Source organism: Bos indicus x Bos taurus, chromosome 2 (assembly GCF_003369695.1).
Source record: "Bos indicus x Bos taurus breed Angus x Brahman F1 hybrid chromosome 2, Bos_hybrid_MaternalHap_v2.0, whole genome shotgun sequence".
Taxonomy (NCBI): domain Eukaryota; kingdom Metazoa; phylum Chordata; class Mammalia; order Artiodactyla; family Bovidae; genus Bos; species Bos indicus x Bos taurus.
In genome coordinates this window covers 36356845-36375300 of record NC_040077.1, presented here as the reverse complement: position 1 = coordinate 36375300, position 18456 = coordinate 36356845, and the positions used below count along the sequence as shown (strand labels likewise).

Genomic DNA, 18456 nt, shown 5'->3' with positions numbered 1-18456 from the left:
TAAATCTGACAGCTCTAAATTCCAAAATGATAAATAAAGCCTTTATATTAGCTTTTATTTGCAGCTCACTATTGATGGTTTCGGGCTTCCCTGGTGGCTCAGACGGTAAAGAATCCACCTGCAATGTGGGAGATATGGCTTTGATCCCTGAGTGGGGAAGATCTCCTGGAGGAGGGCATGGCAGCCCATGCCAGTATTCTTGCCTGGAAAATTCCATGGACAGAGGAGCCTGGTGGGTTACAGTCCATGGGGTCGCAAAGAGTCGGACACAACTGAGTGACTAAGCACACTGAAGGTTTTACATGGTTATAAAATAAGTGCTATGGAATCTGATGCTACTATGAAAAACTAGGGCCCCTACACAAAGGCTGGGGAAGCTATGCTGTTGTTCTTCTTGTGACAGCTTTCATAGACAAAATTCATAGATGGTATAATTCACCCATTTAAAGTATACACTCTGTAGTTTTCAGTATATTCACAGGGTTGTGCAACCATCACCCTCAGTCAATCTTAGAACATTTTCACCACCGTAGAAAGAAACCCCATATGCTTCAGCCATCACTGCCTATCCTTCTAGTTTTCTTAGTCTCTGGTAAACAGTAATTTATTTTCTATCTTTATAGATTTGCCTATTTGGATGTTTCATATCAATGGACTCATAAAATAGGCCATTGTTCTTAACCCAATAATTTATGAGAGACTCAGGTATTTCATAGAGCTACACACTGTACTGATTAAAAGAACAAACAAACTTACATTTGGTGGTATTCGCAGCCTCCGACCGACCAATAATGGGTGAAAGTTACTGTATGTCAGCTCTCTGTTATCCATCCATTTCTTTATCTTTTCATAAGCAGTCCAGCGCAAACCAATCCATAAAGAAGCTTCCATATCCGGAAACAGGGATGTAATAAAATCTGTCAGAAAGATACATATTTTTTTTTTTTAAGAAGAATTTGACTTACTGAAATTAAAGGTATACTAAAAATGTCAATGAATACTTTGAGCTTATCTAACTATCAAGATAATCTTTGATTATCACCTCTATAAAAAGTAATTTAATAAAATTCTTTTTATGTGTTAATTCCCCACATCTTGCCAACAGGAACTTGGCCCCTGGATCAGAATAAAACATGTTTACAGAACATTTCTGCTACCTTGCTCTCTCTGGCTCAACACTGAAGGCAGGGTTCCACCATAGGTGTGACAAATATCACTGGCTTCAGAAAACGTGACAGATTTGGGGTTGATCCTTAGAAAACACTACAAACAAAGAACACACACAACGTATAAAATTTTGGATAAATGAAAGTTCATATAGGAAGTAAATGCCTTATCTTTTAGAGAGCTGTTAATTTTCTGTCTGTAAGGTATGGAAATGTGCAAAGCAGTGTCATAAGAATGCAGACCTATACTCTCAATTTAAGCAGTCTTTGAACTATTTTTTAAAACATTTCCCATTTACTGAGTACTTCCTTGTGCTAAACACTTTGCACAGCATTATCTCATTGAATTCTCACAACAAATGGGGAAATGGAAGCATAGGAACATTAAGAAACTTTACCCATAAGTGAAATAGCCATAGCATGGTCAGCATTTAAACTCTGCTCCATTTGATTTCAAATATGTATTCTTTACCATTGCTGCTGCTAAGTCGCTTCAGTCGTGTCCGACTCTGTGCGACCCTATAGACAGGAGCCCACCAGGCTCCCCAGTCCCTGGGATTCTCAGGCAAGAATACTGGAGTGGGTTGCCATTTCCTTCTCCAATTCTTTACCATTACCTTATATTAAAAAAAAAAAAACACATATTAAAAGAAATCATTCCATTGTCTCTTGGCAGGATATTTTAATTCAAAGGGGGGGAAAGGGATTAAGAGAGACAAACTATCAAACTAAAATAAATAAGTCACAGGGATGTTATCTATAGCAAAGGGATTATAATCAATTTTATACTAACTTTGTATGGTACATAATCTATAGAAATATCTGATCACTATATTGAACACCTGAAATTAATATACTATTTTCAGTAAACTATACTTCAATAAAACAAACAAAAACTCTACAAATTTATATCAACTATGTAAATTAATCTAGTCCTAGCACCTTGGGGGGGAAAAGATTATTTTAATTTTAAAAAGTCAAAATATATCCCTAATATTTTAAATTTACTACAGACGCTTTCAGTTGCCAGACCCATCTCTTCCTTTTTCTGTTTGATATTACTGTCATGTTACTGTGTAGTAGTATGGCCCAAATTATGTTCCTTGAAACATTCTACAAAAACTTTTTTTTCAGCCTCCTTACAGACAAGAGTGGCCAGAGAGATATAAAGTCATTGGGGGACTTCTAGAAAAGACTCCGCAAACAAACACCCTGAACTTGAGCTTGGAAGCCTCAAGTTAAGGATGGTAGAGCAAAAAAAAAAAAAAAAGGATGGTAGAGCAGAAAGACAAAGGGAAGTCTGGTTTTGAAGACCACAGAGCTTTCATACCAACCCCAGCCTGCTTATCTTCAAATTTCTTTTATCTGAGAGAATAAATGTTTTAGCATACTGTAGTAATTTCTCTTTTTAGCAGCCAGTCGCATTTCCTTAGATACATACACCAACATGAATTGTGCATCTCAAGGAGGCAAATATAGAATGTGGCACTTCCCAATCTATTTAATCATAAACCCTACACTGGAGGCAAGATCAATGATTAATATTTTGTTAGCATATGTGTATATTCCCCAAAAGCAGTTTGGGCAATGTTGATTTAATTTGATTGATAAATGCTGCTTGGATGTTTTCCTTAAGGAGGAAAATTTATCAGCCAGAAATTCAGTCAGTTTTCTACATGCCAAAGAGATAGTCCTGACTAGTTAACAGACTATTCATTGAAAGATCAACTTCAGCAATTTAAGTGTTAGCAGCAATGGAACAGGAACATGGTATTCTGAAAGGCCGGCTGCTGCTGCTGCTGCTAAGTCGCTAGGCGTGACTAACTTGAGAGTAACTCCATTTCTGAAAATGTAGAGAATCAGGTGAGATACTGAAATATGCAGAGTCTATCTTAGTGAAGTTACTTGGGATGTCATTCTGCCATGGGCCATATAACCTTCATGAAAGCAATCATCATCTGCACAATGTAGCAATTCCCTTTTTACCTTGTTCTGAAAAGTAATCCAATCCCCAGAGCACTGCACTTTAGCTGCAGAATCTGGACTATATTTTTCTAATGAAGATACATTGTGTTTTTCACAGACAAAGGGCAAGTTGGTACTACAGTCTGCAGGTTTTCGTAAATCTGAGAAGTGAAAAGCAAGATTACTGTGGTGATAATTTTCCATTCAGCACATTTTTAAAAACAATCCAGTAGTAAAGAAAGTCTCTTTAAATCAATATTTCCCAAATGGTTAAAGTATATTCCTTTTATTCCCTAGCTATTTTTCCTATTATTACTCATTTCATAGGTTGTAGCATATCAATATTGCTTATAAAAACGCAAAAACTTGGTGTACTTCCTAGTGGCAGGAAATAGAGAGATGAAGGCTCTTGGGGAGGGGGATAGAGACCTAAACTATACTTTAGAACTGCTGCCTGCTTATCTTTGTGAATTTGTCTATACCCTCATCAGTTAGGAAAGGGTAAGTAACTGCTTTAGCAACTGAAAGTCGCTCAGTCACATCTGACTCTTTGTGATGCCATGGACTATACAGTCCATGGAATTCTCCAGGGTAGAATACTGGAATGGGTAGCCTGTCCCTTCACCAGGGGATCTTCCCAACCCTGAGATCGAACCCAGGTCTCCCTCATTGCAGGCAGATTCTTTTACCAGCTGAGCCACAAGGGAAGCCCATGAATACTGGAGTGGGTATCCTATCCCTTCTCCAGCATTTTTTCCCGATCCAGGAATCAAACTGGGGTCTCCTGCATTGCAGGCAGATTCTTTACCAACTGAGATATGAGGGAAGCTCAACTGCTTTAGGATAAAGGAAGTCAAAATATTCTCAGTGAAAAGTACCTTTACTTGCATTTGGAACTTGAGCTATTGTCATTAGCAATAAATCAGAACAAGATGAAGCTACCACATGTATAATCAAAAAGAAAACAAGATTAAGGTAGTAATTGAAGCTGAAGTTCATATATTACACAATCAACATTAAAGGATTTAGAATTAACCTTACCATTAAACCAAGTCTTGGCAGACAGGTAAAAGCATTCCTCTCCAAACATTATAGGAAAGTGATGCCATGGGTCTCGTGAACTGAAAGAAGATGAGAGATGTGACAGCTTGCAATGTAGTTACATGTTCCATCTTGGGCTTTACTGTAAGCAATTTTAATTCTAAATTTAATGTTAGGCCATTATTTTATACTACTTTTTTCTTGATGCTCATTTGCAAAAGGATTTGGTTTCTCAGTCTCGGTAGTTTAAGGACTAATGTTCAAAACTAATTATAAATAACTGCTCCATATAGTATTAAATAAAAGGGGATTTGGGACAGATTCTTTTACATGATAACTTTACAAAGGCAGCATCAAAGATGTCACATACTATATAAAACGATGTGATTTCAGCTGTTCAGTAGTTCTCACCCACCATTTCTGCTCATCACTAGATATCTGAAAAAAACAATGCAAAAACAAAACAACCAAGTGAACACCTACCCTTACATGTGCTAACTTTTCTAGGAGAGTTTTGATTTAAATACCCTGGCTTATCAAAATCACAAACCGCTAAAATTTCTGAATATTCATTACTTTGTTTACTAAATTACATAAACTGGGTCCTTTCACTGAAGGAAGTAATTTAGAAATTATTCACATGCCCTATTTTGTATACAGAAAACATGGTCACTGTGATTGTGGACATACATTAATGGAACATATAATATTCTACTGCTACCAATTATAAATTTTAAAATATACAAATTACTTTTCCTCTAAAAAACTATTTTGCAGAGTTAGTTATGCTTAGAAACAGAATTTCAAGTTAACTGCTGCTGCTGCTGCTAAGTCGCTTCAGTCATGTCCGACTCTGTGCGACCCCATAGATGACAGCCCACCAGGCTCCCCTGTCCCTGAGATTCTCCAGGCAAGAACGCTGCTACAAAGTTATAATAACTTTTGATGCTCATCTTATCAGTTGACATTTATAATTAATCTTGAATATTTTAAAACATTATACAGTTCTATTTAAAATTTTTCTAACATGCAGTGATGAACTTACAGGTTGTTAGGCAAATTTCACCTGAGAGGAACATTCAACTTTTGTACATGTTAAAAATTTTTAACAGAATAAATACAGTTTCTCAGGCGGCTTAGTGGTAAAGCATCTGCCTGCCAATGCAGGAGCCACAGGTTCTGGGCCCAGGTTCAATCCTTGGGCACAGAAGACCCCCTGGAGGAGGCAACGGCCACCCACTCCAGTCTTCTTGTCTGAAGAATCCCATGGATGGAGGAAGCCTGGTCCATGGGGTCAGGCTAATGCAGAAACAACTGAGCACTCATGCCCAACAGAATAAATATAAAAATTAAAATACATGCTTTTAAATTACATTTGCTATCTTGTTTTTGATGGCTCTTAGTCCTGTAAAAGATGTTAAACTAGCCAGAGAACTGTGATTACTATCACAATACAGAACAGCTTCTTCATAGCTTAAGCGGGGATCAGCAACAAACCAATATTCACTCCCTTCTACTACAACTGGAGGTCCATGAATTCCAGCACGCTCTAAAGAAGAAGAAGAATAGCAGAGTCAGGACTGCATAAACTCAACTGCACCCTCTCAGCATGCGAGAATACTCAAAACTATTTATAAATAGTAATCCATTTAGATTACTGGCTCTCTTTGCCCAGGGCAGTTCTGCCTGGAAGGATTCAAGGATTTCTGAGCCAGTGAGTGGCTCTTGTAGCTTCTGCACTCATGAAGAAGGCTAAATCCAGCCTTAGAGTCTCATCCCACACCAGCCAATCACCTTCTCTCCTTGCAGATACTTCATTGCATTTGAAGACATAATAGAGAAGAAGCTGGCACTTGGACCTGGGCTTAAATAGTTAACTAAATACACCACTGAAAAGGTAAAAGCAACTTTGGATACATTTTAGTTTTCTTCACTCACCTGGATTGTACCAGTCTGGTATTTTTAGAGTATGACCTGTATAAGAAAACAAGTGGCTTAAGTTTAGTATTCAATAGACCACAGCATACTTGCAATTTTGCTGAGATTTGTTGATTTCTGGGCAAACCATCTCCTTTCATGTTATGATCACCTCAGTTTGAAATTTTGCGGGGCCTATGCTAAAGCTGTTTTTGTGGCAACTGAAAAGGCAGATTTGTTAAATATTAATACAGTATAACTAGCAGTTCTCTACCTTATATTGTGGAAGTCATAAAAGAAGACTAGATGGATAAAACATAGTTAATAATTAGAAAACACAAATAAGTAAATGAATATATTGTATATATTACATTACATAGGAATACGCAAGATAATCATCACTGTAGGATGAAGTTGCTCAGGAACCACATCTCCATCTAATGCAATTTGAATATATTTAGGTTCGTAGAGTTTATTGTTTCCCAAATTACCGTTTGGAAAAAATGTTCAGTGATCCAGTACTGAAACTTTTGAGGAGAGACAAAACTGGGAGGAAAATAATAAAATTCACCCAGCAAGGATATATGCTAAGTCACTTCAGTCGTGTCTGACTCTGTGCGACCCCAGAGATGGTAGCCCACCAGGCTCCCCCGTCCCTGGGATTCTCCAGGCAAGAACACAGGAGTGGGTTGCCATTTCCTTCTCCAATGCATGAAAGTGAAAAGTGAAAGTGAAGTCGCTCAGTCGTGTCTGACTCTTAGAGACCCCATGGATTGCAGCCTAACAGGCTCCTCTGTCCATGTGATTTTCCAAGCAAGAGTACTGGAGTGGGGTGCCATTGCCTTCTCCGAAAGAAACTACAATACAGGGAGTTAAATTTTTTCTATGATATGCTTTTTTGCTAAAAAATACTTTAATAATTCTAAAAGTAATTTTGGAAGGAATGGGGGAGGACAGAAGAGCTGAATTATTATTGCAGGGTCTCTGATTAGTGCTTTTTGTCCAATCCAGTGAGGTAATTAAAGATTTATAAGAATATACATATAAATGAATCACTCTGCTGTACACCTGAAACTAACACAATATTGTACATCAACTATACTTCAAGAAAAAAAAATTGAATTAAAAAACCAAAAGATTTATAATAGAAATCAAGGTGATAAAAATAACATTCAGCCAGGGATCATATCATTCAAGAAAAAGATCAAGAAAACCGCTTGTTTAAGCCAAGGTAATATAATCAAATTATATTCATAATATCCTATTCTTAGTAACAGAAATACTCAGTATAAGTATTACAAAAACAAGTCTTGGCATGTATTCAACACCATCATTTGCCAAGCGTTGTGTTAGGTGCTTCACAATCATGATTCTAAATTCTAAAAACTATTCTTAGGAAGATGGGTAAGGTATTTTGAAAGAAGAAGGAAATGAAGCTTATTGAATGAAGCAAGGATATATGGTACCATACAAAGAATTACGGTCTTTGAAGCTGGGTGAGTCAGTGTCCAAATGCCCTGACTCTTTGCTGCTGGGCTACTTGGGATCAGTTGCTTAACTCTCTGAGCCTCAACTTTCTATTTTATAAAAACTAAACTCTCCCACCTAACTCCCAAAGACAGTGTGAAGATCACGTAAGATCACGCTTACGTAAGCACCCCACACAGGGCCAGACACAGAGCAGTTCCCTCAGGATGCTAGTTGCTCCTCTCTCTTTACATTCTGGTCATAGGTCACACTGGTTTCAAGCCAAAGACATAATTTGATGAATTTTAGAAATGATAGGGTAAAATAGCTGTTCTTCATTTTGCTATGTATCAGGGCCAATGCATGAGAAGACTCTACTCCAAGGACTGCCTACATATCCAGCATCTGTGGTTTTTTCCTCTGACTCAGCCCTCTGTATACTGGATGATTTTCATTAGCAATGCTGCAGATCAGTTAAAAACAGTTTCTTGTTTGTAATCTTGTCTGTTCATTTGTATGTTGGGGGAAAGCTATGTTTAACCTTTACATTTCTTTACATTAGTGAGAAAAGCAAAATAAAAGGTGCCTTTTTACACAAGATTACAAACATGTTTGTGTGTACAAGGTATCAAGAAATACAATTCAACAAAGTTGTGTTTATAGGTCATTTTCCAAAAACTTTTTTGTGAACCTTATTTTTGATATAGTTATCTTGACTTAAAAAAATACTTAAAAAGTACATATATCAATAGTGATTATCATTTTAAAAAATTAGGCTGTTAAATTTTTTCTTTTAGAGAGGAGGGGACTAATTAGAACCAGATGGATGAGATAATAAAAAAGGCAAGTGCTAGAGAAAAGGTTGGGTGATTTGGGCTACTAAAGAGGTAAACTGCTTCAAGGAAATCAGAAAACACATTAATACAGAAGTATCTAGTTGAGCAGGTTTTGGCAGTTGTAATTACCAAGAAAATATCCACCTAGTGAATGAGACACACTGTAACTCAGAAATTTAGGAACTTTCAAAGGGAAGTTAACATAACATTTAAACCCTGGATCAAACCATCACTGATTGCTTCAAATGACTGAGACATCTGAAAGCTGAGACAGGTTGAGATGGGACATTCTTTAGTTTTAAATTTTATTTCTGCATTGGAGAGAGCAGGGATGCAATTATTTAAAATATTTATTTATTTCATTACTTGATTTATGTTTTCTAAGCAAATATAAATAAAAACAAAAAATATATTAAAAAGAAAACCACGGTTTTAATAGTATTTCCTGTGGTTACTGGATTGTCATTTCTAAGGTTTTCCCAGTGTAAACTCTAGGGTCTGTTTCACCACTCAAACATGAGGCAGGGGAACAGCTACCAGGAAAATAAAGAGCATACTTAACGAGCATACTTTGGAGGAAGCAAGGACACTTTCTGTGGCATGCCACATGCCAAAGAATAATAGGAGTATCATAACTAATGCTTCAAGCCAGAGACATTGTCCAAGCTAATTATATATTAGTTACTTTGCCACTTGTTTGAAAGGTGTTCAAACTGATTTTCCTCTTTCAGGTTAGTCAATAATTAGGACTAACTCAGGTATACTTTTCCCTTTAGGAAAACCCCATAACACATACACACATACACGCTTTCTTTTTCATTAATGATTCCCCAAGTCTGCCTTTGTGAAAGAGACTTGCCAGATACTCTACCAGATGTTGCATCTGAAGCTTTTTATTTTTTTTCTAATTTCTTTCTTTATTTGGCTGCTCCAGGCCTTTAGTTGTAGCATGTGGGATTTAGTTCCCTAACCAGGGATCGAACCCAGGACCCCTGTATTGGGAGTGCAGAGTATTAGCCACTGGATCATGACAGAAATACCTGAAGCTCTTTCAAAGGCAAGGTGGCTCTTCTTAGGAGAGAAGAACCATCTTCTAATAGGCAGTTCCGTGAGATAATCTTTGGGTTCTTGGAGAACTTTTAAGAAGATATCCCTTTGGTTTCAATGAGCTGTCTACATTCAGTTCAGAAATTCATTTTGGAACTTTCTGTGCATTTACCATATGTTAATTAATCTAATATATCTAAAATCTGCTTAACAATAATTTGGCAGTTAAAAATCTTAACATTTTCCTTAATATATCCTTGACATTTTCCTACTACAAAGTGAAATAAAAGGATATCTATTTATTATCTTTTCTCTTTTTTGTTACCAAGGGCTCTACTATCAAGCTAACTGATATTCTGAATTTGAAGGAGATAAACTTAAGTCATTTTGGGCTCACTGAAAATTGTTTCAAAACTGTAAAAAAATTTAGATTTGGGCCCTGCCCAAATTTGATTTCCTGACTTTTGCTTCATTCTTCCCAAGCTTGTCTTCATTTTACAACAAAATTATTAAATGATTAAATGGTTTAAATGATTCCTTTTACTTTGTCTCTTCTTTCACTTGGAATAATCTTTCATTCCAAGGCCTAATCTCCCTAAATTAGTCTTAGATGTTCTCTCCTACGCAAATTCTTTCATGATAAAAGAGGAAAGTAGTACCTAATTTCAAAAAGGCAGCCTTTTACTAGGGGTAGGAGAAGAGGGAGTCAGAGCATAAGATGGATGGATGGCCATGGACATGAACTTGGGCAAACTTCAGGATGGAGAGGGACAGGGAGGCCTGGCATGCTTCAGTCCATGGGGTGGGAAAGAGTCGGACACGACTGTGTGACCAAACAACAATGACAACAGGAGTCAGGCAGGATGGAGCTTACTATATTAACTGTATAATCAAAGGCTTTCAAAACTATAATCATAGACTAAAATGCTCTCTTAGATACTCTGGATCAGCAGTCACAATATCCACGTGAGAAGACTGGGAAAAGGAATAACCACCACTTACCTTTTGGAATCTGGCACACCCATTCGAGTTTTGCATCACAAGCAAAAGGCCTTAGATTCATATATTCTCTGTCATCATAAAAATACCAGCTTCTTCGCCATGGCCTTTGCATGACCTAAAGGAGGAAGAGGATTGTAGAATATTTACAAGTGGGTGCGGCCCTTATACAACACTAAACTGTTAATCTTATGGTCTTTAATTCTACTTTAGCTCTAGAACCTAAGATATATGTTTATGAATGAACACATGAAAGAATGCGGTGTGTAAGCAGTAAAATTTAAACTGCATTAAGCAAGAGCCTTCAGAGGTACTGATGAAGGAAATATAACATAGGGTCATGTTTATGTCCAAAATGCAAGTTACTGTTTGTTTGTTTTCTGTTTTTGTTGATGTGAAATAACAGAATCTTACAACTTTAAATTTTGGAAGGACCAAGCTAGAGAAGAATATTTGGTTCAGTGATTTCTAAACACCAGGCTGTGATCATAGTGGATCTGTGAAAAGTGACATAAAAGTTGGGCATCAGGGGCCCAAGTTTGTTCTTTGGTGTTGGTTTGTGTTCCTGGGGTACTGCCCTCCTCTATGTGATCTAAGGGGCTTCCCTGATGGCTCAGTTGGTAAAGAATCTGCCTGCAATTCAGGAGACCTGGGTTCGATCTCTGGGTAGGGAAGATCTCTTGGAGAATGGAATGGCTACCCACTCCAGTATTCTTGCCTGGAGAATTCCATGGATGGAGAAGTCCAGCGATGGCTCTCTACAAATTCCAGCCAGCAAACAACAGGGAAAGGTAAGGGGAGGACAAGATCTGGTAGGAGCATCCATCAGATTTTGGACTGTTTTGTCTCTTTTGAAAAAAAATTATTTATTTTTGTATTTGTTTATTTTGGGACTGCGCTGGGTCTTTGCTGATGCACATTTGTGGGCTTCCTCTAGTTGCAGTGAGCAGGGGTTATCCTTTGCTGCGGTGCATGGGCTTCTAATTGCGGTGGCTTCTCTTACTGCAGAGCACGGCTCTAGGCGTGGGGGCTTCCGGAGTTGCAGCACATGGGCTTCAGCAGTTGTGGCTTGAGGCTCTGGAGCATGTGGGTTTCAGTAGTTGTGGCACACAGGCCCAGGGGCCTTGCAGTACGTGGAATCTTCCCAGACCAGGAATCAAACCCACATCCCCTGCACTGGCAGGTGGATTCTCAACCACTGGACCACTAAGCAAGACTTGGACTGCTTTCTCTTAAGGGCAAGATTCTAGAGGGTACTGCGGTAGGTGAGGTAAGATTCTCCTTCCAGACACTGCCTTAGTTGGCCTTGCTCCTGATCAGTCTCTTCTATTTAGTTTTTTGGTAGGTTTTTCCAATCTCTTCACATATAGGGACTCAATTTATATCAAACATAGTTTATTGTATGAGTGTTCTAGAAACTTCACAAACTTCCATTGAATTTTCATTCTTTCATGTGTTAAACTGGGAATTCTATAAAAATGGCATGATACTATAGAGTGTTTTACTAAAAACAGTTCCTTTCAAACAGTGGTTTCCAAGGGACCTCTCAGTACTTTGTCTCAACGTTCTTGTAACATTTCTAGTCAATCATATTCTTGAATCTCTTTCTTGGGCTTACATAGCAAAGATGTTTCCTAGATGCCTCTTCCCTCTTCATCCTCTTACATTTTAAATGTTGGTAATCACCCTACATCCACGTCTTGGACTTCTGTGCTTTCTTTGGCCACAGCGCATGGCTTGCAAGAGCTCAGTTCCCTGACCAGGGATTGAACACAGACCGTGGCAGTGAAAGTCAAGAACCCTAACCACTGGGCAACAAGGGAACTCTTTTTCAATGAACATTTTTCCTTCAACTCCAGTTTCTTGATTCTAACTTACCATAGGATATTTCATACTGCAAGCTTGGATTCAAAACATCAGTTAAAGCAAAGTGTACTACTATTTTCTCCATAAACAAAGATCCCCTTCTGACTGTTTCTTTACATGTCATAGAGCAGAGCAGACGCAGACATCTGGGTTTAAATTTCAGTTCTGTAATCATGCAAGTTACTCAGAGTTCACATTTCTTCCTCATGAGCTGGATATAGTAACAGTAACTACCTCATATGTGTGTGTGTGTGTGTGTGTGTGTGTGTTTTAGTCGCTCTGCTGCTGCTGCTAAGTCGCTTCAGTCTTGTCCGACCCTGTGCGACCCCAGAGACGGCAGCCCACCAGGCTTCCCTGTCCCTGGGATTCTCCAGGCAAGAACACTGGAGTGGGTTGCCATTTCCTTCTCCAATGCATGAAAGTGAAAAGTGAAAGTGAAGTTGCTCAGTCGTGTCCGACTCTAGCGACCCCATGGACTGTAGCCCACCAGGCTCCTCTGCCCATGGGATTTTCCAGGCAAGAGTACTGGAGTGGGGTGCCATTGCCTTCTCCATTTAGTCGCTCAGTCATGTCCAACTCTTTGTGACTGCATGGACTATATGGAGCCCGCTAGGCTCCTCTGTCCATGAGATTCTCCAGACAAGAATACTGGAGTGAGTAGCTATTCCCTTCTCCAGGGGATATTCCCCACCCTGGGATCAAACCTAGGTCTTCCACATTGCAGTCTTTACTGTCTGAGCCACCACAGAAGCCACCTACCTTCTAAGGTTGTTTAATATGAAGTGTGATAACAGATGTGACATGACTGTGCCTGGCCCAGGAGCTAACAAACGTTAGCTGCTGCATCATCACTACCATCATCACCATCGCCAGCAGCATTACTCTCCTATAACACTTTTGTTCTTGCATAAAACTTACACTTCGTCACAGTCCCTGTACTTGCTTGTCTGTTGTCTTTATCTTCTACTAGCTTCTAAGTTCTGTGAAGGCACAACTATTTTATATTTTGTCATTAGTGACCTCCCCACCCCCACTCCCAGAGTATCATGGCCTGCTTGGACATACTATCTACAGAATGAAAAACGAATGAAATCAGACTTTCCTGGTGGCCCACTGATTAAGAATCTGCCTGCTAATGTAGGGAACATAGGTTCGATTCCTGGTCCAGGAAGATTCCACATGCTAAGGGGCAACTAAGCCCATGTGCCACAACTACTCAGTCAGTGCTCTAGAGCCTGTGAGCCACAAATACCAGAGCCTGTGTACCTAGAGCCTGTACTCTGTAACAAGAGAAACCACCGCAACGAGAAGCCTGTGTCCAGGAACAAAGATCTAGTCTGTCAAAAATAAATATAAAGAAATTTGAAAAGTTAAAAAAAAAACTAATTTGTAAAAGAAACAAGGCAAAACAAAGCAAAAAATGAATGAAGTTTGCAAGGGAAGAGGCCTAACTGGCCTGTGTCTTCTGGTCCTATCTGTCTTTTGCATCTTGAAATTTGTCTCAAGAGGAATCTTCTCACACTCTTCTTAGGTCATGTCAAAAACCTTTAATCATGCTCTTCTGCCTACCAAAAAAAATGCACAAACTCCTTAACCTGGCATCAATCTAATTTCCCACCTTTGTTTTCAACCACAGTACCAATTAGAACTTCTGGATCTGCATTCTGTTCCTCTCAATGACTTAGCCACTCCCTTCCACTCCCACTTTCTTTTATGTCTTACACTCTCCTACCTGAACAAAAGCTACCATGGGGTAGCAAAGAGTTGGACACGACTGAGCGACTTTCACTTCACTTCTCTTTGGAAACACCACCATAGAAATTACTTTCTTCTGAATTTCCTTCTTCAACCCACTCCTTTGGAGCTAATTACTGCATAGTAGCAAGAGTCAACTTTCTTGAATATCAATTTTGTCTTCTCACATTAAGTGTAAGTTAGGTTGCTTGAGGGCTGGACTACAAGTGTACTTTTAACCTCCAACTGCACCTAATATCATGCTCCACACACAAAAGGTACTCCATGGTCTGTTGCTTGATTGCATGTACTGCCAGATTTATTTTTTTAAATATGCAGACTTTCTAGCATTGTACTGACCTTGACAGCAGCACAGTCTCTGATATCATAATCCTGCTGAAACTCATTTGCCGTGATAATAGTAGACACCTTAAAAGACAAGAGAGGCTTGAGAATTTAAGACTGATGTATAAATATTTGCAATTTAGATGTAATTTAGGCAGCTTTAATAACTCAAGTGCGTTCATATGCCAAGGGAGGAAAACTTTTTCATTTCTTTTTTTATGTCAGGATGCTAAATCATGAAGAGGACTTATAAAATGTCATGATGTCATTGTTTCCAAACAAAGGCAGCTACAGTTTCAGAAGTGGAGGTTAATTGTGTATTAAGTTCACAGTTGGATCACAAAGAATCAGAGGCTTGCAAAATACTTCTTTTTTTGCATGAGTTGAAATGCTAGTTATTTGATTAACTATTCTCAGATATGCTCCAATTAGAAAATGAAGTCAAAGAATTTTACATTTAGAAAGAAAACACAGTGATCTGACACAACAGCAATGTGGAGCAAATATTCAATATTTGAGAATAATTTATTTCTTTAAGTGTTAGCTAGAACCTCTCCTTAGGATAATGTAAACATTTGGAATAAGATTTAAGGACTTTTTAAGGTTCTCCCAAACTGTTTCTTCAATAAAGATTCTTTTTTTTTTTTACATAACTCGTACTTTTAGATAATAAAAATAAAACCTCATTATGAAAAAGGAAAAAATACAAAGAAAAAGAAAAAAATCACTTTTACTATCCCCAAATGACTGCTATATTTATATATCTATATTTTTATGCTCTGGGGCTACATATAGAGACTATACATATGGTTATTTTTTAAGTAAAAATGAAATTAGCAACATCTTTTCCCCACTTTATATATGTGAATCTATTTCCACTTCAATAAAGATACATCTACATAGTCTTCATGGTTGTATGACTATATTAATTAACAATTAACTTACTTGTTACTGAAACAAATACTCTTTCCATATTATCCCACACAAGAAAGATTAAACTTACTGGTGTATGATCACTCCATTGCCAGGATCCTTGTAAATCAGGGCTCCTTTTATTTAAACCTATCCAAAGCCAACGCTGGTCACTATGTAAAAAGGAAGTGTTACGAAAAGATGAGCACAGCATTTGGCAAAAACATTTAGCATTTACATGTCTAAAATGCTTAACACAGGTAAGTTTATTTAGAAAACCTTGTCACTGAGAGACACAGTTTCAAGCTATATAAAGAAGTCTTCTGAAATGAAATTCAACCCTAACTATGGCATAGCCATCAAAAAAGTATCATTCTTTTTAAAACTAAATTTTATGTTATTTTTTTCATACGAAAGGCAAAAATACTTCTGCTTTGAAGAACTTAAGAGTAAAGAAAAGAGTATATGATCATTTTAAAACTTGTACTGCAGAGCTTCAATATTAGATAATGTTGTCAGATGCAAAACAATAGCAGGACTTCCTGGTGGTTCAGTGGTTACCACTCAGCACTTCGAATGCAGAGTGCGTGGTTTCCATTCCCGGGCAGGAACTAAGGACCCACATGCCATGGGGCAAGGCCAAAAACAAACAAACAAACAAAAACAACAACAGTTTTTCCTTATACCATTTTTCTATAACTATCAAATATCTTTTCCTTAAAGTACAGAACAAACCACTTAGCTAACCTTTTACTAAACAAGATTTTTAAAAAATTAATTCCCAGTGCCCACTAAGTTAAAATAGGACAAGCATTTAAGTATTTTCTAAACTCCATGGGTTATACTAGAACAATACAATTAAGCAACCACTTAAGTGAATACATTTAACACTCATAGCTATTATACTTTAATGTACAAATCATTAAGCTATGTGCAATGATGATACAGAGATGTACAAGACATAATATCTACCCTCAAGTGGCATATAAACTGGTCAGGGAAACAAGATGTATATAAACAGAGAAAATACAAGGCCATTTTTGAAAAAGCATCAAATGATACAAATTTGCATATATTTTAAGTAGTGCAAAAATTTGAAAAAAGGAGAGGTCATTGTGAACTGTAGGAAGTCAGGAAACATTTTATAACATTAGTAGAACAAAAGACAGTCTTCAAAGAATAGCTATTGTCTCTTTTGAGTCATAATCTAAATGTTTACCACGTGTCAGTATTCAGATTGGCTGAGAGGAGAAACAATAGGAATTTCAAGGAAGAATGTACAAAACAACATACAGAGACAGGGACATACATTGTCAGTGATCCCTTTCCCTCAATTTAATGTATCCTCTAGCCAGGGAGATACTTTCAGTATAAACAGAAAAGAAATAACCATAAAAAAATTTCTCCACCGCTAACTTTTCTTGAAAATACTCTCTAAAATGTAGTATACTTCTTAGGCCTTAATAAGTAGATCGTTTTCCATGCATTTTGGGGGAGTGACAGTGGTTACTTTCTGTATAATTTAACCTTTTGATTGTATATATCATGTACCATCAGTACATGAGTGAAAATTATAGATGCAAAATAATACATATATAAATATTAAATATAAATAGAACACATATTAGAAAAGGAGTAGAATCCAAATCCAAAATTAATCTCTATTTTCAAGCTCAGCAGAATATATGGATTGTACAGTTACAAGACTGCTGGGAAATATAGTAAGTTTGCATTTAAAAATATTTCCTAGTGAATCCAAGGCAGAAACAAACTCAATTTTAACTTCTCACTTTTTAATAAAATAATTTTCTTCATTTATTTCCTCTGTTCAACATTCCCTCATATTTTACCATTAATAAGCACATTTTTCATCTTGCCAACCTCAAGCCTTTCAACTTACTGTAATGGAATGTGAGGACAGTCCCCTTTCAGTTGTTTATTGTTAGAGTGTTTTCTTTCAAAATGAAAGATCACCAATTTGTAGAGTTAAGAAAAATCAAGTGGAGATGATTAAGTTCAGTTTGAATTTAGCAGCTAAAAAATGATTTTTCAGTTTGTGTCTTCAACTAATCAGAGATTTCTTATAGACTTACAAATGTATCATACTTCTTGAGTGTTGGATTTCTAAATCACAAGGTCTAGATAGTTGCCAAATACATTATAATAAAGGACAGCTAAAATAAAGAGGTCAAGTTGGGCCTGAAGATTTATGCAGAATTTTGTGTTTCCCTAAAGCACTGGGCTTCTCTTGTGGCTCAGATGGTAAAGATTCTGCCTGTAAAGCAGAGACTTGGGTTAGATCCCTGGGTTGGGAAGATCCCCTGGAGAAGGGAATTGCAACCCACTCTAGTATTCTTGCCTGAAGAATTCCACAGACAGAGGAGCCTGGTGGGCTACAGTCCATAGGGGTCACAAAGAGTTGGACTCGACTGAACAGCTAACACACACGCAAAGTAAGCATTACATATTTTATCTTCTTTACACAATCAACAGTACAACCCAAAGATGATCAAAGATCATTTGCCATCTGCATTTACTCTACAGCGGTGGCCCCCAACATTTTTGGCACCAGTGACCAATTTCATGGAAGACAATTTTTCCTCAGACTGGGGGGGTGGGGGTAGAGAGGTGGTTTGGGGATGATTCAAATGCATTACATTTACTGCATACTTTATTTCTATTATTATTACATCAGTTCCACCTCAGATGATCAGGCATTAGATCCAGAGGTTTGGGACCACTGCTCTATAGGCAGCTCCCACAGAAAACTCTTTAGACATCTGTCTCCAACATTTCCACCCAGTCTGCTCTTAACTCCCCATCTTCCCTTAGAAACTTCTGCTTTCAATCCCATTTCTGCCTCCTCTGCTGCATCTCAGTGAGCAGCCTCCTAGACAGCAGTTGGCCGCATGGTCCAAAATTTCTGATCTTTACTACTTTCTGAGAGTGAACTTCATTTCAACCCAGATCTTTATAGTTTTCAGCTTTCCTTTCAAGGGATTTATTAATGTGTTATAAATATAGAAAATAGTAGCTACTCGTGGGATTTTTTTTTTTTTTTTTGGTGTGTTAAGAGGTGGAAAATATTTCCTCATTTGTAACCTATTTCTGCTTTGGCCTGATTTATTAGGCAGATAAAGAGAAGAAGAAAATTGGAAATC

The 18456-nt window shown here is 37.6% G+C and overlaps 1 protein-coding gene across 2 annotated transcripts in view; it reads right to left on the bottom strand.

Annotated features, from left to right (window-relative positions):
• The window catches only part of LOC113903541 (CD302 antigen), a 124446-nt gene that overhangs the window by 67880 nt on the left and 38110 nt on the right, over nt 1–18456 (bottom strand). For both annotated transcript variants that reach the window (XM_027559875.1, XM_027559858.1), the window contains exons 14-23: nt 15387–15468; nt 14399–14467; nt 10442–10556; nt 6111–6146; nt 5546–5721; nt 4543–4610; nt 4173–4252; nt 3153–3292; nt 1158–1263; nt 757–917 (exon numbers count right to left, since the gene is read on the bottom strand). In XM_027559875.1, coding sequence (XP_027415676.1) covers nt 757–917; nt 1158–1263; nt 3153–3292; nt 4173–4252; nt 4543–4610; nt 5546–5721; nt 6111–6146; nt 10442–10556; nt 14399–14467; nt 15387–15468 — 1033 coding nt within the window. The remainder of the gene's footprint in view (nt 1–756; nt 918–1157; nt 1264–3152; nt 3293–4172; nt 4253–4542; nt 4611–5545; nt 5722–6110; nt 6147–10441; nt 10557–14398; nt 14468–15386; nt 15469–18456) is intronic.